The 25,781-nt window shown below is 41.7% G+C and overlaps 1 protein-coding gene across 4 annotated transcripts in view; it reads left to right on the top strand.

Moving 5' to 3' along the window:
• The first annotated feature begins 8 nt into the window (after positions 1-8).
• Positions 9-25,781, top strand: part of SLC37A1 (solute carrier family 37 member 1) — a 34,236-nt gene continuing 8,463 nt past the window's right edge. The window contains exons 1-18 of one of the 4 annotated variants that reach the window (XM_083735052.1): positions 9-179; positions 6,349-6,556; positions 7,991-8,072; positions 10,033-10,159; positions 10,648-10,726; positions 11,315-11,450; positions 12,851-12,927; positions 13,987-14,153; positions 14,577-14,614; positions 15,160-15,243; positions 16,892-17,023; positions 17,935-18,025; positions 19,034-19,096; positions 20,774-20,859; positions 21,247-21,295; positions 22,734-22,807; positions 23,825-23,903; positions 24,471-24,568. In XM_083735052.1, the coding sequence (XP_083591178.1) occupies positions 6,501-6,556; positions 7,991-8,072; positions 10,033-10,159; positions 10,648-10,726; positions 11,315-11,450; positions 12,851-12,927; positions 13,987-14,153; positions 14,577-14,614; positions 15,160-15,243; positions 16,892-17,023; positions 17,935-18,025; positions 19,034-19,096; positions 20,774-20,859; positions 21,247-21,295; positions 22,734-22,807; positions 23,825-23,903; positions 24,471-24,568 (1,518 nt within the window). In that variant the 5' untranslated portion in view covers positions 9-179; positions 6,349-6,500. Of the gene's footprint in view, positions 180-1,119; positions 2,911-6,348; positions 6,557-7,990; positions 8,073-10,032; positions 10,160-10,647; positions 10,727-11,314; positions 11,451-12,850; positions 12,928-13,986; positions 14,154-14,576; positions 14,615-15,159; positions 15,244-16,891; positions 17,024-17,934; positions 18,026-19,033; positions 19,097-20,773; positions 20,860-21,246; positions 21,296-22,733; positions 22,808-23,824; positions 23,904-24,470; positions 24,569-25,781 lie in introns of those variants that run through there. The other 3 variants (XM_083735051.1, XM_083735053.1, XM_083735054.1) reach the window with 3 other exon arrangements.

Raw genomic sequence — 25,781 nt, 5'->3', positions numbered from 1 at the left:
CCAGGGAAGCCCCGGCGCTGCGCATGAGGGACGACATCTGCCGGTGGGAGCCGGGCTGGACAGAGTTGTAGTCCAAAGCGTCTGGAGTGCCACCCACGCTTCCAGAAGATGTGGGATGTGTGTTGATGCTACTGCCTTTGGGAAGGATTTATCAGGGGATGCTGCTTCTTTCACAAGAGGTAGCAATACAATTTAGCATAGTTTCGCTGTTCGGGGTGTAGTCCATGGCATGCCAGTCAGTTCATGGTGCATAATAATGGTCTATTTGGGGAAACAGGTCATCACACGCCCTTCTTATTGAGTGGATACCAGCATTGACATTAGAATGTGTCTTCCTGGTCAAGCAAGTGCTATATGCAGCTTTTAAAATTTCAGTTTTAAACTGAGAGCTGTCTTGTTGAAATCCAAAAGTGGTACTTCATATGTTGATGTTAATTAATTTGATTTCATGTAGAGCCACTTCTGAAAATACTCCAGTTTTACCTTTGATGTATTTGTACTTCTGTAATCAAAACAACCCTAAACAGTTAAGTCAAAAGTAAAACAAACATGACTCTGATGTGCAGCTAACCATTTAAAAGCAGCATTGGAAAAGACGTTAGGACAGGTTTCTTATGCTTTTAGAAGCAGCAACTTGGGAAAATACAAATTTAGCAGAGTCATGAGAGCAGTTACAGGAAATTGCAGAACACTTTAGTACTGCCAGAACATGCAACTACATGGAAGACTTAATTATTTCAGAAATACATATTTTAGCTCTGAAAGGGAGAAGGGGAATGCAGGTGTTCTTTTCTGCTGCAGTCCTGTATAACAACCTTCCTCACTCTGGTTTCCCTGCAGTTGTTTTGGTGCACTATCAGCTCCAACCCACACTCAGCTGAGAGTAAGCCCTATTCTAAAACAACAGAATTTGCTTCTGAGTAGACACGAATAGGATTGTGCTGTTGGGTGTGTAAGGCCTCCTTAATGTATCTTGGAGAAAGTGTATATTAGACAAAACTTAAACGAACAATGTGTAATCCTGAGACACCTTTGTGAAATCACTAGCCAACAGAATCTAATCAGAACCACAGGAACATAGCTTAACATATGTATAGTTTAATATATGCATGAAGCATCTCTCCTTTATGGGTATGCCTCTGGCCCCTGCTTCATCACACAGTATAGTATTCAAGGTGAGCTGATTTCTGGAATGATCACACCACCAAGTCAGCACTTCATGGTGAATGTGGAATGCATTAATGGCTTGTCCATACTTCAGTTTGTCCTGCGCCTAGAAAGCACAGGCCAGAGTGGTTTTCTGCTTGTACTCTGCTTTCTAGGCACTGGTCCAAGTGGTTTTGCCATTGCCCTGCTGCTTTCCCCCAGAAAATCCGCTTTTTAGTGCTGAATCAAAAAGCACTTTTCAGGAGCAAAAAAAGAGAACTATATTGTGTGTGTGAACTATGTAGAAAAAACAAGTACTCAGGCTCCATTGATTCAAGAATAAAATGTGTGCACGTAGCCTCAGGCACAAACCTTCTTATATTTGCTGTTAGTGCATTTAGTGATACTTGCGCCCCAATAAGTGTGCATAGGATTTTAGTCTTCAGTTTCATCGAATCCAAATTGCAGGGTCCCTGGGGGTCATCTAATCCAACCCCCTGGAATGCAGGAATCTCAACTAAAGCATCTATGACAGATGGCCATCCAGCCTCTGCTTAAAAACCTCCAAGGAACAAGAGTCCAGAACCTCCCGAGGGAGTCCATTTCACTGTTGAACAGCTCTGACTGTTGGAAAGTTCTTCCCGATGTTTAGTTGGAAATTGGAATCTCCTTTCTTGAACCTTGAAGCCAGTTTGCTTGCTTGTTTATTCATGGACCATAAATACTATTTATGTTCTAGGATTCAATCTGATACATATCTACACAGAAGCCCCTCTATACTTATTAGTACAACTCCAAGGTAATTTGTGCATGATTACAGCTTTAGGCTGCATTCTTATGCATACTAGGAAGTAATGCCCATTTAACTAAACAGGACTTATTTCTGAGTAAACATGCGTACAGTTGGGTTCTTGTTCTCTGTCCTGTTTATACTTACACTGTAAAAACAGTATGTATTCTGGGAGCACTGTATCAATAACAACAGCAGCAGTAAGCTAGTATTTTTAGCTTATGAGCTAAAAAGAAACTTACAGGAACACTGAGCTTCAGTCCTTGCGCATCTCACATACTCGGCTTAGAAGATTTAAAAGTCACTGATGCAATCTCATATGTATTTGGGTTGACTTTCTTACCAGCGAGAGAAAAAGATTGTACGTGTTCAGGAAAACGATCTTTTCAGTTGTCACTGCCGTACACACCTCAGAGATGCCCTGCATTTGACAGCTGATAGAGAAGTTTTGAAGTGAGTGGGCATAATATGCATAACTAAGGCTGCCGTCTGTTTTGCAGACATAAGCTCGGTGGCAGACATTTAACTGGCGTGGTTTGGAAAGCTGCCCCTGTTGGGTTTCTGCCTGCCAGGCAGCTGCCAAGTCGACGCAGCCAGCAATCTCTTTAAAAGAAAATGGCATGGCTATGAGCTCCCCTCGCTAGACCAGTTCCCGGGTGGTGTGGCCAAGACGAAGAGGCAATACGGTTTTACGACCAGGAAGCCGGATTCTCTCTCTGGCAGCAGTTTTGAGCCTCGGGCCCTGCCTGGGAGCGCCTTTCTTTCTCAGCTGCTGCCGTCAGAGCGAGAGGGAGGCGGCCCTGGCGGCGAGCAGAGCAGGTTCTCCTGTCACTATTTGTAGCAGCAGCGCACCAGAACTGGCTCGGCTTGAATGAAGCGAGACCGCGCCCGCGAGCGGCGCCTAGACCAGGAAGTGGCTGCCGAGGCTGCCAGGAAACGGTGCCTCCGCCTCGGAGCGCCAGGGAGCTGTAGAGGTGAGGAGACGGTCGTCGTCGTCGTCCCTTCAGGTGGGACTGACCCTCCGAGAGGGAACAATGCGGACAGGGGGAAGGCGGGAGCTTTGGGGTGGGGGCGCGTTCGGCCAGGAGGCAGCTGCCCTGAGGGGGAAGCAGCGTGTACTCTGTCGGCGCTGCACCTGCCGCTGATGGAGACGTCTGGAAACGGAGCTCCCCTTTGATGGACATCAATGCGGGGGCGACGAGGAGGAGGCTGGGGCGCGCGAGCGCGTTTGGGCTCGCGTGCTTTGTGTCGTCACTCACTCACTCTCTCGCGCGCACTCTTTTAGGGCACAGACTCCAGATAACTTAATGCCGTTAGCCTCTCCGGCTGCAAGCCTGTGCCCCCTTATAACCTAGGAATTGTAGGGTTGGAAGGAACCCCGATAGTCATCTAGTCCAACGGCTGGACTCCAGCCCCCTGCAATGTTGGAATAAATCCCATGTAGTTTCGTGGGACTTGCTTTTGAGTAGACACAGGCATAGAATCCCATGGTGATGCTCTTGAGCTCATTTTGCCCATTTAGTTCTATTAAATGGAAGGGTGTGTGTGTGTGAGAGAGAGAGAGAGCTTCTGTAGAATCCCTCCCCAGGAACTTCACTTGCCTTCTTGGCAGGCAAGCAACAACAACATCCTTCAAAATCTGGTGTTCTGACTGCTTTTATTACTGTTGTATGTATTTGTGGTTTCCACCCTATATTATTAGGTTAAGTGTCATGGTCAAAGTGTTCTATGTACAGTATAGTCTTTTAAATAAATAAGCAAGCCACTTTAGTGAAGTGAACACAGGAAATTGTCTTGTACTGAGTCATTAGTCCATCTAGGTCAGTATGTATCAACATGGACTAGCAGTGGCTTTTCAGGATTCCAGGCAGACCTACTTGGAGATGTGGGATTGAACCAGGGACAGTTGCTGTATCACTAGGCCCTTTGGGGTTCCATTAAAGAGCACCAAACTGTCATTTAATGTTAGTCTTTTGTCATGGGAGGTGCCATTTTAGGTGCAAAAGTATTTCAAGCAGGGCCCAAAGATTTCACTTCCACCTATTGGTGTACTGCAGGTGGAAGTTGTATTCATGGGGAAATCACCCAGAGGACACTCTCTTGCCAGGAGACATAGCCCAGAAGAAGCTTAAGGGCAATGGATTTGTTGCTGAACAAATTTGCATAGTTGTGTCTTATGACAGATGACCATACATGTAGAATATTCAAGATATCTTTCTAAAGAATCTTGGTTACACAACTGAGCTTAATAGATCCAATAATCGATGACACTATTTCCCCATGTCTTGCACATTTATTTGCACACATCTGCAGTACTATTCTTCAGATATGATACAATCACTTCACCAGCTTGATCCTCCTGAAGACCTGAGATGAAAACAAAAGGTACTTTTTCAGATGTGTTTAGTTGATCTTGGTGTTTGCAAATCCAAACTCCTGGATTCAGTTTGGTAAAAAGTGCTAACCTGAAGGCAGAAGCAGTGAGGCTGTTTACATACATGCCCTGCAGTGTAGACTATCAACTTGCTTAGAATTTACTTATATGCTATTGTGAGAGAGATACTGTTCTTCACTTAACTTTTGATTTGTTTGCACTTCTGTCTCTTGTAAAGAATTCCATATAGCAGAGTTTATGGCATTTTGCCTCTAAGGCAACTAGATCTGTAAAGTGCAGCCTAGGTAAAGGTAAAGGTATCCCTGCCCGTACGGGCCAGTCTTTACAGACTCTGGGGTTGTGCGCCCATCTCACTCAAGAGGCCAGGGGCCAGCGCTGTCCGGAGACACTTCCGGGTCACGTGGCCAGCGTGACATCGCTGCTCTGGCGAGCCAGAGCCGCACACGGAAACGCCGTTTACCTTCCCGCTGGTAAGCGGTCCCTATTTATCTACTTGCACCCGGAGGTGCTTTCGAACTGCTAGGTTGGCAGGCTCTGGGACCGAGCAGCGGGAGCGCACCCCGCCGCAGGGATTCGAACCGCCGACCTTTCGATCGGCAAGTCCTAGGCCCTGAGGCTTTAACCCACAGCGCCACCTGCGTCCTGCCTAGCATGTGCAGCCTAGCATGGTCTTAATCTTCAAGCGCTACTACATGTAAACAAATATTTGAAGGAATACCAGGTGCTACTGAACAACTTAGTTTTACCTTGGTATTTTTTCCTCCCGGAAGATGGTTTTGGAGACCTCAGCAACAACAGAATAATAATAAAAAAAATTGTTTCTAAACTCCGTTGCTTGGTTTGCAACCCTTCTCAGTGCTTTATAGGGTGGTGCAGTTTGATTTAAAGGTCCAGCTTCAGGAACATACACCCTGTTGTGACAAGTCTGCAGAGGATTTTGAGGGTAGTCTCTTATATACACCCCAACCTTGACACCACTTTTAAGGCAAGTCTGCTAGAGACATCCAGAACACCTGCTCTCTTACCACTTAACCTCCATAGCTAATAAATGCCAACCTGACTAAATGACTGCATTTCTGCCTCCTCCTGTCCCCGCGTTGTACCATGGGTTCTATTCTTAATTTACTGTACATACTGTATGGTACCCTTTGGAAGGTTTGTAAGTATTGCACACTGTGGGGTAAGTGTAAACGTTTAATTCATATGTTGAGATGCATATAGTTGAAATTTTCTAGTGTAGTCTGGCAGCAGGTTTGCAGTTCAAAGTGTTTTAGGTGAACATTCTAACGATGAAGCTGGATTGAGGATTGTAGCATTTGTACATGTTGCCTTGAGAAACTGGCTCCAGAATTGTGATGCTCAGGTTGACACAGCTTGGGCATGTTTATCCTGGTTGCATTAAGCAGTGGGCGAGATTCCTGATTGGTTAAATATTATCAAGTTGCTTGTATAGATTTTAATACTGGGGTGATATTTGTTTCTGACAGTCATCTCTTTCAAATCATGTTTTTATTTCCCTCTGTTTTCTTTATTTCTTATATTAGCATGAAAATAGTAAAAAATGCTTTGCATTAAAATTATCGCTTTCAATTTTACTTTTTTGTGTGTGTAAACTTCTCATAACTACCATAGCTGAGAAATATTGTTGCAGCATGATCAGTAACACTTTTCTTTTCTTTTTTGGTTTGTTTCTTTTTTTATTAAAGATTTTCTTGATTTACAAAAGTGTTTGCAATGTCTCTCTCTCGTATTTCCCCCCCCCCCCATGTAACATTTTTACAAATCAGTTTCATTTGCTGAGACATTAGGAAGAAAAGGGGGAAGAGGTGGGGGGAAGATGGGGTGGGGTCAGGTGGCAATGTTTCTATTTTACTTACTATATGTAGGGTTTGGTGTCAGCGTTGCTTGTGCAGGTTCTTTGCTGTTCGCTTGTGTACCTTTGGTGGTGAGAGATGTTGGGGTTGGCCTAGGGTGTGGTTATTCATAGTAACACTTTTCTTATAAAAATATGTACCAGGAAGAAGAACCAGCCACTCATAGTGGTGGTCAGTGACACCAAAGGAGAAATGTAAAGGACATTAATCAATGTGACAGTTGGTTCTGTTGAAAACCTGGAACCAATACCTGAAGCACCTGAATAATTAATATCTGAAACCGATACTCAAGTAAATGGCTGAACTTCCACCTGGGATTCGCTTGATCACTTTATTTACAAGAGACCAGTGGTAAGTTATAGTCTATTGCTTTGGCCTGGTCAGGCTTTGTCTTCCTCTTAAAGAAATCTCAATGCAAATATTAAGTTCTAATAAGAATGAACACTGATGCATTTTGCTTAAAGGTGTATTTCTGTATAGACTTATAATTATAATCATCACTACAGTCGTACCTTGGTTGATGAACACCTTGCGACTTGAGCGTTTTGGTTCCCGAATGCCACAAACTTGGAAGTGAATGTTCCAGTTTGCAAATGTTCTTTGGAACCCGAACGTCCGACGCGGCTTCCAATTGGCTGCAAGAGCTTTCTGCAGCCAGTCGGAAGCCGCGCCTTGGTTTCCAAATGTTTTGGCAGTTGAACAGACTTCTGGAATGGATTCCGTTCAACCTCCAAAGTACCTCTGTACTATTATGCTTGAAAAATTGAAAAGGATACCTGTGCTTTGCATTGTGTTTGGGAAGAGAAAGGTCCTCCTTTAAACTGAATTGTGAAGTTCGAATTTGGTGTGTGGGTGTGTATATGCGGAGTGTGTGTCTGTGTGTATATATATATATACACATACACACACATATCTATATATATAGATAGATATACATACACACACTTACAGTATTTCTAACTAATATTGCAGTATAACTATGGGACATGTTTCCACTTTGACAAGCCCCCCTCTCGCTCCTTAAACCCGGGTATACTTAGGGTTAGGGTTGTCATCTGACCAGAAAGAAACTGGCCTTCTCTTACACCTTTAACAATACCATGATGTGCAAAAAAAGCCAGGTGAAAGCCAGGTGAAGCCAGGCCAAACACAGCATGGAGTTTGGCAGGTGACAATATTTATGTTCCGGTCATCAAGCTTCTGTGAAAGGTGCAGCTACAGAAGCAGATTGAAGAGCTGGCAGCTGTGCTTATCATCTGGCTATCACACCTCCCAGAACTGCTATGCAACAATTGCCACCGATTCCTGGAAGCTGCTCTGACTCAACCAGCCACAGCAGCGTTGGTGGCTGCCTCTTGGCACAACCTCGGGGCTTGATCCCAGTTGTGTCTGACATTTGCCAGGAATTAACTGCTGTGGGTGGGAGATGTGTCCGTGTAGCAGCTTTGAAAGATCACCCTACCACCCCAGCCGCAGTCATCCCACCCCATCACCTCAACCTCATTAATAATAATAACATTTTCTGGAAAAGATAAAAAGGCACCACAACTGTTCATCTCAGTACTTTTGTTTTGTTTTTTGGCATGGTTAGAGTATTGTGCAATGAAAACGGAAATTGCTTAACCTGTTGTAGTTAACCTTTCACTCTTGTTTGATTTAGCTTCTACATCAGTGTAAATATTGGAAATAAATAAGAGAAACTGGATATAACAATGGAACAGCCTAAAATGATTGCAAGTGTATAGCTGCAAATCATGGAATTATAAATGTTTGTTCTGTTCACAGGTACAGGGCTCTCACATTTGTCCTGACTTTTATGCTGTATGCTAGTTTCCACTTATCAAGGAAACCAATCAGTATAGTTAAGGTAAGTAACAAGGAAATGTCTTTCTAACATATCTGACATCACACAAGGAAGTACATTTTAAAGCTACATAAAAGTGTTGTTACCATATGCGTTACATTACAGCAATAAAATGTGAAATGCTGTACAGTAATAAAAAGACATTAAAATGTTCATAGTGATTGAGAGCCCACATGGAACATTCAGTTCTACAAGGGCTTCTGTACTGTGTGTACTATAAGTAGGTGTCTCATTGTCAAGATGCCCATGATCTGTGAAAATATACAAAGGCTATGTGTACAAAGGCAAATCAAAAGTGTCATTTATAGTGCTGTGAAATTGAAAATAAGTATGCACTCAATCTTCAGATTTTGCCAGACTGTCTCCTCATGTTCAAAGCAGGTAATCAAATTCCTACCCAGACCATAATCATGTTGCTAAGGCTCAACATTTCAATCCATGGCAACCAATTCTATTGGGATCCAATTTGTGTCTCATCTTTACTCATCTTTCGCTTTCTCTGTCCTAGCTAATTCACAATCTCTCTGTTTTATTATTTTTCTGTTTACACTCTCACTTCTGCCAAGGAGCTCAGGATGGTATACATAGTTTTTTCAAGCCCCTTCATAATTTTATCCTTACCACCCCCTACCCCTGGTAGCTTGCGCTGAGAGAGTGCTATTGGCTCAAGGTCAGCCAATGAGCTTCCTGTCAGAGTGGGGATCTGCACCCGATTTTCCCTGATTCTAGTCTAATATTCTAACCACTACCACACAAGCATGTTTCTGCAGTCGTTCCTCGTCCATCCAGAACTGTGCATGTTAACTAGGAACAAAATGAATGGATCAAGAATAAGTATACCGTGCCCTCCAGATGCTGTTTGACTCCTAATTCCCATCAGCCCCAGCCAGTGTCACCAGTGAAAAAATACTGTGAGAGTTGTAGTTCAGCTACATCTGGAGTGCACTGTGTTGACAACCCCTGCTCTAATATATCATTTCTGCAGACTTGTTAAGCAATCAAATAATGCTCTACACAGGAACACTCACACAACCAAACCTCCAACATGGCAGTTATAGTGTTCCTGGACAACAATATCTAATTATATATAGCCAAGACTATTAAAATAATATATACGGTAATTTCAACCTTTGAAATATTCCTGTATCATATTTCTTCAAGGCAGTGGAGCAAGGCTGTCATGGATATGCTGGATCCAAAACAAAACCATTCCAGCTAGACTGGAACTGGTACAGGAAAAGAATGAAATAGCTTCCCTGTCCACCTTTGGATACAGAGGCTAAGCCACACTGCCTCACTGCTCCTGACTGGAGCTTAGCATGGTTCTGTTGTTCTATTTAAAATCTGCTTATGTCAACAACTTTCTGCCTGTATTTGATTTCTTTTACTAGTCCCACTCTTTATTGTATGGAAAACTGACTCGAGGCATGCAAGTGATTGAGTTATACTCTGTCAAATTTTGTCTCTTATTGCTTATCCATAAGAAGGATGAGGCCTCATGGAAATTTGCAGTCTCTTGACATAACTAAATTTTCTTTAAAAAAAAAAAAAGCTTGCAAAGCTGGATTTCATCGAGGTTATTATTCAAACCTTTTTAAGGCTTTTGACTGGTAAATGTTTCTAAACAGCAAAACCTATTTTGAAGAGGGCCAGCCCAGGATGTTTTGCTCCAATACAGTCCCTCACAGTTCTGGGCCTGTGCTGCTTCTCTGCCTGTGCCATCATCTGCACCTCTGCACCCCATGGGCACAGCAGGGAGAACACATGGAAGCACAGAGGAGGTGGCAGCGGCAGTAAGCAGTATGTTCCTCGGGCCCAGATCTGCCGTCTGAGGCAACAGTCTCAACTTGCCTCGTAGGTGGGCTGGCCCTGATTTGAAATATTGGTAAAATAGGTAAAAATAGTTTATTTGGTTCTATGCAATGAGGTGTTCTGTTAGATTAATTGTATTACTTTAATTTAGGGAGAACTACATAAGCACTGTAATACTCCACAAGTTATCGAGCATAACACCTACAAAGAATATGCCCTCCAGATTCAGCCTGTTAAAAAATTTGCTAATGAGTCACGCTGTGGTTGGGAGCCATTTGGTAAGTAGTCTATCCCCCACCCCATAAACTGGAATATAATCTAAAGGAAAAAATTGTATTGTTTTGTTCTGCAATTCCTCACAGTTCTGTGCACTCCTGCACATAGGAACTGGTTTGTGGGGCAGGGTGGCTGGCAATAGGGGGAAGAGAATGCCCAAACTTTGTTGCAGTGCTAGTGGAGACTCGGGCATGTTTGAAACTTCACACTGTGCAAGATGTTCCACTTTTTAAAGCCCTGGTATAATTCTGGAGACTATAATGAACGCCCGTTATATCAAGCTGATCAATTTATTCATGAATGGTACAAACTGTGCAAGTATATAATTTGATTAAACACAATTTGCTTAAGGAGCAAACTATCCTTTTAACCTGCTAGAATCCCTCTTTGAAGTTGCAAAGAGACTGAAAATGTATTGTTCAGACTTTTTAATGGCTATTCGTGCCTTAAAAATTCAATCTCATGAACTTTAACAAACATGTGTTCCTAGATAAGAGCAACTACAAACAGTTGTTGGGAGCCCTGGATTATTCATTCCTATGTGCTTATGCAGTTGGGATGTATCTGAGGTAAAATTCTTTTACTCTTTTAAAAATCCTTTTTCATGCTTTCAAGTTGTAAATATATGATTACTTAATCTCTGATCTTCTACTGTGCTCAGTTGCTTAAAAGCTTTTGAGGAGCAGAGGAAGGAATTATTGAAAATAATAAAATTTAGGAGACTGTGTGCTCTAGGCTTTAGGAATGTAGGTTCTAGAGTACAGAATATTCCCTATTACAGTAGCTCACCAAAGCTGCTTAAAAAGGAACAAATTCAAATCCTGTCCTTACTGTGGCTGAGAAGAATCGATCGTGATTTCAGATGAGCACTATCAGCTCATGACTTCGATTCTTGTTACTGAATACAAACCAAAAGGTTTGGCTTGAAATATGAAAACTGAATACAAACAACTTACGATAATGCAACTTTGTAAAGTTTCTCAAATTGTTCTTTTTATTATAGTGCTACTACAATGTTATTGGTAAACTTTGCATTTTCTGGATTTTAACCATAGCTTACTTAGCAAATGCCCATGTAATATCTTCAGATTTTAAGGGTTATATATGCTCAGCATGCTTCAGAAATCAATCCCTTTTTATTTTGCCTGAATTCATAGTGGCATAATAGGTGAACGTTTGCCTATCCGGTATTATCTCACTGGAGGGATGTTTGCCAGTGGACTCTTCACTGCCATGTTTGGATTTGGTTACTTCTATAATATACACAGCCTGTGGTTCTACATTGTGGCTCAGGTAGGCACACCTGTGTTTCTTTTCTCACCTGGAATTTTCAGACATGACAAAAAAAACTGCCTTTCTGGAACTGCCTCAAAATCCACTTAGTTTCCTATGACAACCTTTCCATAGCACCTCCTGTTCCAAAGGATACTGCAGGGGTGAGGAACCTTTGGCCTGTAGGCCAGTCTTGACCTACTAGGGGTTCAGATTTGGCCTGTGAAGTTGTCTTCCCTAATCCATGCCCACCTGCCTCACATGTGATGTTAGTTGAGACATCGGGTGTGGGCCTAGTAGAAATGTAGCTGCCAATGCACAATCAGGAACTTTAAAATTGTTATGTACTGAAGTTCTCACCCTGGGCCAGCAGGGGGATACTGTAGATAATTTTCACTCAGGTTCACATATGCAAATAAGAGATTGAAAGTGATGTTCAGTGGTTACTGTTGCGTTGTAGTGGAGCTCTATATAAGCAGGCTGGCTGAACCCTTCAGTTCAGTTCAATTCTGGCCTGTGAATAAACAAGAGCTGTTTGAAGAATTGTTGTGTCATCTGATATGTTCACCCACAACTTAACAAAAATGTGTTGGCAAGGGAAATCACTACTAAGTGTTGAATTGTTAGGAAGTCTATGACTTCTCTTTCATGCTGGCACACGAGCTGTGGAGGCTGCTCTAGAGGAGCCTTTCCCAATCTGGCACCCTCTAGGTGTGTTAAAGTGCAACTCCCAGCAACTCACCATTGTCTATGCTGGCTAGAGGTGATGGAAGTTGCCTTCCAAAACATCTGGAGAACAACAGGTTGGGGAACGGTGCTCTAGAGCAGGAGTCAGCAAACTTTTTCAGCAGGGGGCCGGTCCACTGTCCTGCAGACTTTGTGTGGGAGCCAGGCTATATTTTGAAGGGGGGGAAATGAACAAATTCCTATGCCCCACAAATAACCCAGAGATGCATTTTAAATAAAAGCACACATTCTACTTGTGTAAAAACACCAGGCAGGCCCCACAAATAATCCAGAGATGCATTTTAAATAAAAGGACACATTCTACTCATGTAAAAACACACTGATTCCCAAACTGTCCACGGGCTGGATTTAGAAGGCAATTGGGCCAGATCCGGCCCCCAGGCCTTAGTTTGCCTGCCATGCTCTAGAGCATTGGGGAATAAATGGATGGTCATTATTCACTTGCGATCATTGGGACTGGCAAGTGGAGGGGGGGGGAGAGTTGACATTGCTGTCTAGGAAACAAAGAATATATAACAATGAGGATTGACTAGGCTGTGCAAGCTTTGTGGTCTTTGACTGATATGTTTAACACAACTTTGAATATTATTTTTAATGTTGGCTTCTTGGACATACTGCATGATCTGGTGAAACAGTTGTTTCAAGATAACTATTGCAAAGTTTTCAAATTTCAGATGGCTAATGGATTGGTGCAAACTACTGGCTGGCCCAGTGTGGTTACTTGCATTGGCAACTGGTTTGGGAAAGGAAGGTAAATCTTATATAATCTGTTTGTCTTGGGTGGGGTTGGACACATTGCAAACTAAGTGAAATAGTCTGCTTCATAACTCAGTAACTCACAGATTTTAAAAGCTATATTTTACAGTGAAATTGTGTCCTTCAACATTTCTTGTTAGTGTAATCAAAGACTGTAACATTTTAAGCGATTTGAATTCCTGAGGGAAAAGTGATAGCATGAGAAGTGTATATGGGGTCTTTGTTGACACATAAGCATAAAGGCATGTTAGAGGCACAACCTACTTGATACTGAAGCACTTAGCTGAGAATATAGGAAATGTCTTGGAGATTAAGGATGCCATTCTTCAAGACTACTCACAGGTTTTGCCAGCCATACATACTGGTCATGTGACTGTTCCTGTCTGTTGCTTTAGATTTGAATAGGAGCACTTCAAGTTGAAGAAACCTGCATTTCAGGACTGCAGGGATGAGTAGCCCAGAGCAAGCCCTGAGACTAGACAAAGTGAAGCAACTGCTCCCAGATGTTTCTCTGGCTGCTTGCTTGTTGCTGACCTGGGCTGGTCTCAACTACTTGCCTTCTTCCAATATGTTATGGGGAGTGCTGCTTTGAAATGCTCTTCTCTAAGCAAGCAGGCAGAGAGGCAGACAGCATAGGTTACAAATGCCAGGCAGAGCGGGGAATGAATGATGGCAAGATGTTGGAGGTCACAGCTGTGTTGTGCCACCTAGCTTACCCTGCACCCTCTATCCTAGCCTGCTACTCTATGGTGTGGTGGAGGACGCTATCCCAACAACAGTGCTAAAGTAAAATTCAGTTGCCATGCTGGTCAACAGCATCTGAATGGTGAATGAGGAGTTACCATCTTGTCCTTCACCTTGGGCAGGCCAAATTCTTCTGCCAGTCCTGCATACATAGGAAAGCACATCAGAAACCAACACAAAATCTACCTAGACACCCCCCAACTCGAAGTATTTCAAGTACTGAAAACTTAAATGCACTAATGTCTCACCTGGGTAAAATGAATGTTGATGAAAAGTTCTAAAAGAGACCATTTTCCTTTGTTTATTATAGGAGAGGATTGATCATGGGATTATGGAACTCGCACACTTCAGTGGGGAATATTTTAGGGTCCCTAATAGCTGGCTATTGGGTGTCTACCTCCTGGGGTTTGTCCTTTGTGGTGCCTGGCGTTATCATAGCTTTAATGGGGATTGTCTGCTTCCTGTTTCTTATTGAACGTAAGTACCTGTTCTGAAATGAATTTATGCAAAACTGAGCAGGTTCTGGGTTGCAATAAATGTAATTGATCAATATTGTTCATAGACCATAAACACACAAAAATCCTCTAGCTTGTGCTGCATTAAAAAGAGGTTGAGTGTGCATGCCGGGTAAGTGGATGAATGGAGCAGAAGAATGTGTATGTGATTCTGCAGTCTTATATCCTCACCTCCAGGTTTGGTTGCAAACCAAGATTATGGGTAACTTGGAGTTAACATAATGCAATTACTAAAATTTGCATCCAGTCAGAAACCTGCTTTCATGATAATCATGCATTTTTAGATATTGTGTGTTAGCAGCATTTTATAAAACAAACCATAAACATTTCTATTAGCACTTGGAAGATATCCATGAATTTCTGTGTTTCTGTTGTGTTATTTCAGATCCTAGGGATGCAAACTGTACAAGTTCATCATCCAGTGTAAGTAATGACTTTTAGGGACCTCATTAATTAAATTTTCTCCATTTCCAATTTCACAATACTAGTTTTCAACCAGCATATGTAGGGTATGGTGGGTGTACATAAAGGAGAAAAGCAGATGGTTCAGAGTGAAAGCTGGGGGGGTCTCATTTCCCGTCTTTTTCTTGAACCTTCAGCTTGAAAGACTTCTGTACACCTCAAAGGCTTGAAAGCACTACTTTCCTGTAATAAACCTATGTGAACCCCTCCCCCAAAAAAAATCTGGGGTGGAAAATAGGGAAGTGTTCATGAAACACACAAAAAACATCACCACACGGGCCAGGATGAAAATGGGCTAAATATGTTTGCCTCATGTGCAGTATAAGGGAAAGAATCTGAGTTTATGTATTACCAAGCTTTCCAGTTGTCACTGCAGATAAAAGAGAAAAAAGATTGAAGCTAATCCTAATGTTTATTTAGATGCCTCATTGACTTTAATAAGGCTTTCCTTCAAGTAGGATTGTAGTAGAATTGTTCTTAATATCTCTTATAAAAATATCTTTCAGAATTCAAAAAGTTACATGAATGGGCCAGATAGATACACCATTCAGAAACCAGAATTAAGCGCTAAGAAAACAAGCTTATCTTGGGTAAATCAAAAATACTTTCATAATTAGATTTTTCAGAGCTTGCATGAATTCATATTTAAGCAAATTACCTTAATGCTTTGAGGGGGGGATGATTGCATGAAGCAGCATTTGCTTAATCACATATTTTCCAACTGTCCCTGTTTATGAGAGACAGATGTGACCTTCTGTTATCTGCCCTTGGTAAATCAGTGTTTCTATTTTGTCCCTTCTGCCTTTGGGAAGATTTGGAAGATGTATTTTTAAAAGAATGCTAGTATATATGCACATGTGCATAAGCTTCCCTTCCAGCCCTGTGCAACTGCATATCCTGACAGTTAATTTCAGTGAATGTGTTTCAGTTTCAGCTATTTTATTTAATTAGAACCAAATTCATTGTGTGCTTAAGCAATGAATTCTCAAGTTTTAACAGAGGACACTTACAAATACATGTGGTTTAGAAAGCATTGCAGAGAAATGTGGGTGTGCTGAGTAGCATGTAGACAGCAGCTTTCAGCAAGGAGTAATAATAGATCATTAGTATGAGAACAGGGGTTTTTTGTGTATGCAAGAGTGGCCCTGTACTAACCTGCGGGATGTTGGAGGGCATGTAAATATGTATTTATTCGCTTGAAGTTAGCAGTGCAAGAGGTATGTTTAGCAGTATCTTTCTTTTTGCAAAATTTATTGCCCAGTGGCTTATGCAATATCTTATTGATTGTAAAACTAACAGCACCACCCAAATGTGGATAATGATTTAGCTCTCTGCACACAGAGAACAGGGTACACAGATTCTATGCACAAAAGCCCGGACAAGGAAGTTCATAATAACGTGAGCAGTAGCAACTATCCTTGGCCAAGGTCTTCCACTTATTCCTACAAACTCAGGGCTCCTCCAAATGGCCTGTTTGTTCAGCATTCATCCTGATTTGCAGGCACAAAGCTTATGGGGTGCTCAGATTGCATCCAGTCTTTATTAGGATTTCTTTCTTTCTGATTTGTTTGTAGGTGGTTATATGAAAATGAGCATCCATCCTTCATTCATTCTGATTTGCTCACGGTGTGCTTACATGTCTTCCTATTAATCACCCTACACCAGCAGTTCTCAACCTGTGGGTCCCCAGATGTTGTTGGACTACAATTCCCATCATCCCTGAGCGCTGGCCTTGCTAGCTAGGGATCATGGGACCCACAGGTTGAGAAAGGCTGCCCTACACTTTCAAATACATGAGATGTTGCCTAGATAGTACTTCACCAAAAACCCATAATCTAACAACCTACTTCCATATGAAGCTGGTATGTCCTACTGTCCAGTTTGTGTGTTTCCTCCTTTAAGAAAACACCTCTTGGAATGGGGCTAATTCTGTTAATATCTTGAGGAAAGACCTCCCCTAAGAAAGTACTAGCTAATAAGGCCATGTGGCATACGCTTGAAGAAATCCATACATAATGGCATTTTTGTCAAGTTGAATATGTCATATGAGAATTGGTCTTGCGGCAGGTAACATGATTCCATAAGTAAGTTTAAATTGCTTCAGCCATTGGTGTTTCAAAAGTAGTTTATGGTTCCAGTTAACCTATTAAAATGCAAAATTATTTCATGTTATCAGTACATTAATACATGAGTGGCTTGGTTTATTGCCATCATTGAACTTGATGGGGTCTTTTGTAGGATCCAGAGAAGCACTGTCTGCTCCCTGACAATGAGAAGTGCAACAAGTCACTGAATCATAACAATGGAGGCTGTGAGGAAACTGAAAACAGGAAGTCTGCTATAAGTTTTTCTGGAGCTTTGCGAATACCTGTGAGTATACAGTGTTTCCTTGGGTTACAGATGCTTCAGGTTACAGACTCTGCTAATCCAGAAAGAGTACCTCGGGTTAAGAACTTTGCTTCAGGATGAGAACAGAAATTGTGCAGCAGCAGCGCAACGGCAGTGGGAGGCCCCATTAGCTAAAGTGGTAACTCAGGTTAAGAACAGTTTCAGGTTATGAACGGACCTCTGGAATGAATTACGTTCTTAACCCAAGGTACCACTGTATGTTGCCATCTTCAAATCTGGACTGAGGCTTGGCCCTTATCTTTTTCAGAAGATGAAATTAATAGTAATAGTAACAGCTTCTACTATGTCAGCTTCTCCAGTGACAGTAGCCATGCCATGGAAACAAAACACAATGCATCAATCGGAGGTACCTTTTACCCTCACTGGTTGTGTGCAATATCTGAACCATGAACCAGCCTGGGCCTCGCAGTCTTCAGCAAGGGCTCATGTGTGTCTCATCTAATGGAAATGTGGAGGGCGGCTACCCAAGAATCGGCTTTTCCAGCTGTGGCTCCTCATCTGTGGAATGCTCTCCCCACAGAAACGCAGACCTAAGACATTTTTATTTACTCAGTATTTTGCTGATTGAGTTAACCTGTGGTGCTCAACTTCTAGTGGGATTTCTCCTGCTTTTTGTATTGCTGGATGAGCATTTTAGTAATTTTGTATGCCTTTCTAAATTTGCCTTTTAATTGGTCCCCCCCCCCCCGTTTGTATATTATTTTAAGTCATTTTGAGAAATTTCTTTTTTGTATAAAATGACTAAGAAACTCAATGATGAATATTGGCCCGAATATAAGCTGCACCTGAATATGTTGTACCTTTAAAATTGGAGGGGGGGGGGAGTATGCTTTTTAAAAAATTAAAATTATTTTATCTTCTGTTCTCTGTAGGGAGTTGTAGAATTCTCTCTCTGCCTGTTATTTGCCAAACTAGTCAGCTACACTTTTCTTTTCTGGCTTCCATTGTACATCACAAATGTAGGTAAGTATCTGTGTTTAAATAATCATGTATATGTGATCCACATAAAGATAAATGTATTCCGAAGTAAGGTAAATGTAAAAAGGTAAAGGACCTCTGGATGGCTAAATCCAGTCAAAGGCGACTATGGGGTTGCGGCACTCATCTCGCTTTTCAGGCCAAGTGAGCTAGCATTAGTCCTAAGACAGCTTTCCAGGTCATGTGGCCAGCATGACTAAACCACTTCTGGTGCAACGGGCCACCATGACAGAAGCCAGGGCACACGGAAATGCCGTTTACCTTCCTGCTACAGTGGGAAGTAACGGCTGACAAAACGGAAGATAGTATTATCAAGGTGGATATTATTCTTATTATAATTTATATCCTGCCCTTCCTCCCAATGGAGCCCCCCCTTTCACAGTGATGATCAGAGATTAAAGCAGGTAACTGGGTATCTCGCTCACCCAAAGAGACTTCTTGTGTACCCAAAACCAGTGCTAATGATGATTGTGTCCTCCTATCAGCTGATGTAATAGGAGGGCGGTCCTGCTTGATTTGGCAAGGCATTATTACTATAGTTTGCAAAATGCTGCTTCTGCAGAGTATAGTAAAGATGCCTTACAAAATCAAGCACGATCCCCCCCTTTCAGCCATGTCATTGCTAATAGCAGCTTTGGAAGTTGGTGAGTTACCCTGGGAAAGAGTAAAGCACCCATTTCCAGATCACCATTTTTGCAGCCTTGAAAGTTGCCCCATACGGCTGCTAGTTATCAAAACAAAACACTAGTCATGGATCTGCCACACCACATCTGGGTTTGCCCTAAAATAACTTGGAACAGATACCTATTTTGTACGCGTTATAATATGTAACCTTAATTCTTAGTGCCGCCTGCCAGCTTGTTAAACTTATATCTTGCCTTTCTTCCATCATGAACACAAGACCCCCCACATATAGGGGGCAGTCAGCCAGTTTTGCGGCTCCTGAAAAAAACCTAAACAATTCCTGTTGTATTTTTTTTCCTTCACTGACAGAACATATTGATGCTAAACGAGCAGGCGATCTATCCACACTATTTGATGTTGGAGGAATCTTTGGTAAGTTTGCAACTTAGTGTTTGATACTTTAAAACTGCACACACAGAATCTATATGTTTCCGAATTGATTTGATATTCTTAAATACAGAGGCAAGAGCTATGGAGAAAAGCAGGTGGTGGGAACTGGTCAGACAAACTGAGCTGCTGAGCTGAAAGAGAGAATATTAAGCAGATGATGGTTTTTGTAGCAGGTGGAGCACAACAAAAGTAATACAATATTTAAACCAATTCACATCTAAATATCTACATAACTAATATAGCAGTAGCATCATACTCAAAACTGACTTCACCCATCACAGATCTCTACCTCTAAAGCCTTATGAAAGAAGTGTGCAAAACAAGTACACTGTCAAGGTAAATTACATCTCAGTGGGGAGAGCAATCAGAAAGCCTATTCACAGGCCCTTGTATTCCTCATTCCAAGCAAAGACCATCAAGAGAGCCTTGCCTTCTGATTGAAATTAACAGTCAGGAATAAACAAGAGTATTATCTTTGCTATGCTCCATTTCAGACATTGGCAAGAAATGTTTTAATTTAACAAATTTATCTACCGCCCTTCAAAAATAACATTCTTCCCAAGGCAATTTACAGACTATATCAACATACATACAAAAAAAATACAATTAACACTGCTTAGAATATATTGATCACCTGAACCCATTGTTTATCAAAACCAACAATACTCCAGCAAAATATAACATAGTACTAAATAAAGCAACTTCCAGAATTAGACAAGATTATCAAACCTCCAGCTAAACCACAATTTATTGCAACAAGCCATGAAAAAAGGTGAGTTTTTAATGCCACTTGAAAGTGTCCAAGGATGAACCCTGCCTGATAGGGACTTTAAAGGTCAACACCAGTACTTTCAGTTCAGACTCGAGTGCTGGGATCCAACCAAATTCTGAAGCACCTTTAAAAGGCAGCCTCATGTAGGTAGAGTGGATTATGGTAGTTTAGTCTGGATGTCACTATCGCATGGATGTCTGTGCTGAGGTCCAGTGGGAAATGACGGTGGGCATGTAGAGATTGAAACTGAAGAGGCTATGGGGAAAATAGATTTGGGAGCATTCCGCATAAAAGTGGTAGCTGGAACCTTCAGAACAAGAAGGTTACTCAATGAAAAAGTACAGAGTAGAAAAAATGGGAATACATGAGCCCTACAATGATTTGTCTACTCTAGCATCCTGTTTCCTTCAGTGACCAAACTGATACCTCTTGATACAACAAGGCCTGTCAAGGTTTGCGCAGTGGCTGAGAGGGGCCTTACGAGGTTGGATCTCCCCCTGCGAATTCAAACTTATTTCTTCATCCCCTGAGGAGGAGATCTGAAACTTCCTAAGGTCCCTGGGACACTTTCTGAGGGACCACAGGAGTGTGTTCTAGAAGGAGGAGGAGGACGACGACAACAATGTGTGCTTTTGGGTTTCCCACGGGTACCTGGTTGACCACTGTGAGAACAGGATGCCGGGCTAGATGAGCCCTTCTTATTTATTCCACTTTGATCAATTACATTGTAAAAATTATTGGCGATAGTACTATTGGCTTTATTGATGCATAATATATGCAGGGCACTTCTTTAAGAAAACAAAAGGATGCCCTTTATGGGTAGTGTCTAATGTAGTTGCAAACACGTCCTCACTTAGAGATTCAGTTCCCCTAATCTTTTTCCACAGGTGGAATTTTGGCAGGCATAATATCAGACCGACTGAAGAAAAGAGCTACAACTTGTGGCATGATGCTTTTGATTGCAGCACCCACGGTACGGCCTGCTGTCTCAACTACAGAGATAAAATTAGATGTGTCTGCTAGCTGGTGCTGGTTTAGTGATGGAGGGATGGGTTTTTAATGTTCTTCTGTTGTAACTGTTTAAGTGACTTTGTTCCCCACTGAAACATAAGATTTTCTTCTCCCCTTGAAGGATTAGCCTTAACTAATGTGAAAATTATTATAAAATCCTAGAACTCACCTTGCTTCCTACATAGATCTATAGTCGCTTCATCAGGCCTGTCATCTATGCCAGTAGGTCCCAAAATGCAAAATTATGCAGATTTATTAATTGATATCCAGCAAAGACAACTGATCTTGTTATTGAAAAGTTAAAGTTTCATGATGAGGTGAGCTAACTGTTGCTTTATGTCTACTTTAGCTATACCTATTTTCAGCAATCAGTAAAATGGGCTTTGAGGCCACCATAGGTGAGTTCTCTGTTTTCTAGCGTTATTTTTTTAACCTATTTGGGATGATTAAAAATATATCTGGGAATGTATTTCATAATACAGTATAAAATATAAGTACTGAACATAGGTCTAAGATGGTCGCTCCTAATGGTATTTATAGACCAGTTCTGTCTATAAACAGAATCATCTGCTCGTGAGAGCAGTGTAGCTCATGAAGCATGATCTCAAATATCAATCACAGCATCAGTGATCTGGAGCCTAAATTGCTTCTCTACTAATAGCTTACCTTTTGCAAAAGCTAATGGGGGATAGTGGAATTAGCTCTACTCCCTTAATTCAGCGCATGCTGTCTTGGGTGTATGAACTCCTTACTGTACTCTCAAAACGCATACTCAGAGGGGCTCTAGCCAACCGATAGTAATCATGTGAATGTCTGGGGGGGGGCAGTGTGACAGGTGAAATATACTTCCATTTCTTTCTTCCCCACTGCATTTAAATATATTTCCTACTTCCTTACTTGGGACTGACAATCTGGAACTGGAAATAAGTAGTACAGATAATTTTCAGCCATAGTTTTACTTAGTATACCTAAATAGTAATTACTGCTTTGGAGGGGTATAATATAGTAAGTAGATCGTTGCAGTGTTGCTGTTTGTGAGTTGCGTAGTCACTAGTAGCAAATAGGAATTAGCTGCTGAAGCTCAGGACTGACAGACTCAGAAGTACAGCTCAGCAGCAAGTGGCTTGCAGATAGCATCATTTCCCAACTTATGTACATGTGAGCTGCTCCCACTGAACCTAATGGGGCTTAACCTCAGGTAGACTTACATAGGATTTCACTGTGTGCCTCTCTTTTGCCTTTGGAGGCCTCCTGGTTCTACTAAGGTCCAAAGTAAGCAGCAGCAGCAAGTTATTGAGTTCTGTGCTTGCTCTCACTGTGGGAGAGACAGGTACAAGGACTGATTGCCATCATTTGCCTCACAATCGGCAAATAAATGTGGCAGAAGGCAAGGCAGGGCAGATATGGCAGCAGTGTGTCTTATGCAGACTACAACACAACACTCTGCTCTTATTTGCCCCCAGTTCTTTCTGTTATCCATGCATTCTCATCCTTAATTTCCAAGGCTGTGTTAAGTTGAATGTCTGCTTGTCAGTTCAGTTTTACCAATAAGTCAAATGAGGATAAGAATGCCAGTCCCCTCTGTTACGTAACTTCTCCCATGCTTTCATTTCAAATATACACCAAGAACAATCTACTGGCTATTTATTACTGGGTGACCATTTTTTTTTTACCTTATAAGGTAGTTTGGAAAACAGAGCTTCCACTGTTTATAATTTCCTAACTCGGCTGTTTGAAATAAGTGTGCATTGATTAATAGATCTTTCACCCTCCATGTATTGTTAGAGCGAGCACAAATTCTGAAAATCTGGTTGTTGTGTTTAATCTCATTTCAAGTTATGCTGCTCATCAGTGGAGCGCTTGTAAATGGCCCTTATGCATTGATCACAACAGCTGTCTCAGCTGACTTGGTGAGTATGTATCTGTCTTAAATGTTCAGGTTAGTTCTCATAATATATTAGTCATTTTCATTTTAATAAGAACAGGGACACATGAAAGGAAGAGGCACAATGTTCTAGAGAAGGACAGAATCCATAGGCCAGCGTGGCTTCCTCTCTCCATTAGTCTTGAAGTGTGTGGGTTGAATGGCCCCTCGAAGAAGATCCTCACTAATCTACAACTAGGTTTATGGTGGTGTATCCAGTATCTGTATAATCCAATAGATACAATTTGAGAAGGAAGCTAGGAAAGGCTCCTGTCTTGACCTAATGCAAGTTCCAGTATATGGTTTTAAGGAGGAGTTCAGAAAAGATGTTTTATTTATCCTTTAATTTAAATATTGGAAAAGTCTTCTTTCTTTGGCAATCACTCGTAGCTGAGTAAGATTGTCTTCCATAAACATGGTTTTAACAATGAGTCCATAGGTGACTGTGGAGGCCAATTCTGGATCCGCACGTCCTTCCACGGTGGGGACACTGGTTTCTAGGTGGGAGTTGATCACGGTGTGGATTTTCCAAGCATGCCTTCCTCTTAGCACATTTCTCCCTTGCGTCCTGAGTTCGAGTGTCTTCAAAGCCCATGACACCTTTGGTAAAGGCTGTTCTCCAACTGGAGTGCTCGCAGGCCACTGTTTCCCAGTATTGGAAAAGTACCCCAGTCTACAGTTACTCAACACAGCTGTGCGTAAGAATTTTGGCTTGCTGCTCTGTGGTGGTAGTGGGACTACAAGATAGAGGAACATCAGAAATGGCCCAAATGCAAAAGCATTTAAGAGAAACTGTTGTAATGTCTAGTTTTGATTGATATAGGTTGAGCACCCCCAGATCCACCCATTCAGCTTTGTGAAACAAAGACTATTTATTTCATTTATATTCCACCTCTTCGTCCTAGGAGCTCAAAAAAGCGGAACTGTATAAATGAGAAATGATTGTTAATATTGCTATTATCTGTGCTAAAATTATTAAGGTTTGAACATTTTGTTTTTAAAGGGTACCCATAAAAGTCTCAAGGGAAATGCAAAAGCACTCTCTACTGTTACAGCTATCATTGATGGAACAGGTTCAGTAGGTAAGCTTTCGCTCCCAAAATATCTGCCTTAAGAACAAAAGTTCAGTTGATGGGTCTAGTTGTAGAATGACTCTAATTGTAGCTGCAGACCTGGAAATCTGTGCCCATCACCCCTCAGTTATTTTTCAATGGAAATCCAAGCACTTTCCTGGAACATCTCAGAGCCCCCCGCTTTGTTGCTTTCCCCAGAAAAACCTATCTTTACCATTTAATCAGAGCAAATGGCAAATCCGGTTTTCCACGGATGACCATTTGCTTCGATTCAGTGGTAAATAACCGGTTTTCGCAGGAAAAACAGAGCCCCCCCCCAAAAAAGGGGTCAGACCTGGAAAGTCCAGACCTCTGTCTAGAAATGCAGAGCAAAAGTAAGTGTGGATGAGCCCTCTGTCCTATCCCATTTCAAGAGGAATATTTGTGGTTTTATGAAGCAGTGGCGACATACCTAGAAGCCGCTTCCGAATATGTTATCGATGTTGAAATCTCAGGAACGTATAAAATATTATGCAGCCTGTCAGATGTGCTGCTTCTTGCACTGTACTGCTTTAACCTGTGCGTCCTGTGTTTTAGGTGCTGCTCTGGGACCTTTGTTAGCTGGTCTCCTCTCTCCTTCTGGGTGGAACAATGTGTTTTATATGCTGATGATAGCAGATGCTTGTGCCTTGCTAGTAAGTCAAAGTATGGAATAGTACCATATTTCTGTGTCCTGTAGGCTCCTTTGTTAAAAGGAGTTCAGTTTAATGCGTTGACTGCATTGATGTCATAGAATCATCAAATTGTAGAGCTGGAATGCATGAATCTCAACCAAACCATCCATGACAGGTGGCCATCCAACCTTTGCCTAAAAAATCTACAAGGGAGGAGAGTCACCACCTTCTGAGGGAGTCCATTGCACTGTCAAACAACTCATAACATCAGAAAGTTCTTCCTGATGTTGAGTCAGAATCTAGCTGTGTAGAGTTCTATTTAATACTTTTAATGTCTCATTTTCCCAAATGGCTTGATTTATATTTCCAAGCAGGAGCGCAACTTACACAGTATATCACTCTTTTATAGTGCTTTTTATCAAAAAGGTACTATGCTGTAATCTACATCATCAAATTTCGTCCTTAACTTTCCTAAAATAAATGTGATGCTGTTAAGGTAACTTGTTCTAATTTTCTCAGCTCCATGGGGAGGGAGATGGACCTCATTTTAAAAAAGACATGAAGAGAATGGGAGCTTTGGTCTCCACTTGTGAGGTTTGAATTGTTTTTGAGCATCTCTCATGCTATAAATATATAAATGTCTGGCTACTGTTAATGCAAAAGTGAAAGTGGGAAAGAGGCACTTGAATATAAATGAGTTGTCCAGCCAACATAGGTTTTTTATTCACATTTCAAGCTGATTGAAGTAATTACTGTTAGAACTTCTCTAAGCCTCCTACACAGACACCATTAAGGGATATATATATATATATATATATATGCTTTCATAGATTTTCACGGGTACAGGAATGCAGGTTTTGGTGTCCTCGGGTGTCTTCCCGTGTAAAAGTTGGGGTGTCTAGGCGACGTTTCGACGAGGTCTCACTCGTCATCTTCAGGCTGGTGCTTTCGGCTTCTTGTTACTGGAACAGAGCGGGATCTCAATGTTTGAGTTCCTATAAATACTGTAGAGGGGGTGTGGTGTCTAGCCTCCAATGTTCTGGGCAGAGAGGAAGTTCCCAGGCTAGTGTGCCTTTTCTTCTTTTGTTCCTTAATTACTTGAGAGATACCTTGAGTGATTTCTTGAGTGATATCCTGAGTACCACTTAGGTGGGTCATTAGGTGTGGATTAGTTGCTAAAGTCTTTGTGTCTTGACCTCTTGAACTTTGTGAAGAGTTTTCCTGAGAAGATGGC

Source organism: Podarcis gaigeae (genome assembly GCF_964106915.1).
Source record: "Podarcis gaigeae genome assembly, chromosome: 4".
Classification (NCBI taxonomy): domain Eukaryota; kingdom Metazoa; phylum Chordata; class Lepidosauria; order Squamata; family Lacertidae; genus Podarcis; species Podarcis gaigeae.
This window is presented reverse-complemented; position numbering and strand designations above follow the sequence as displayed.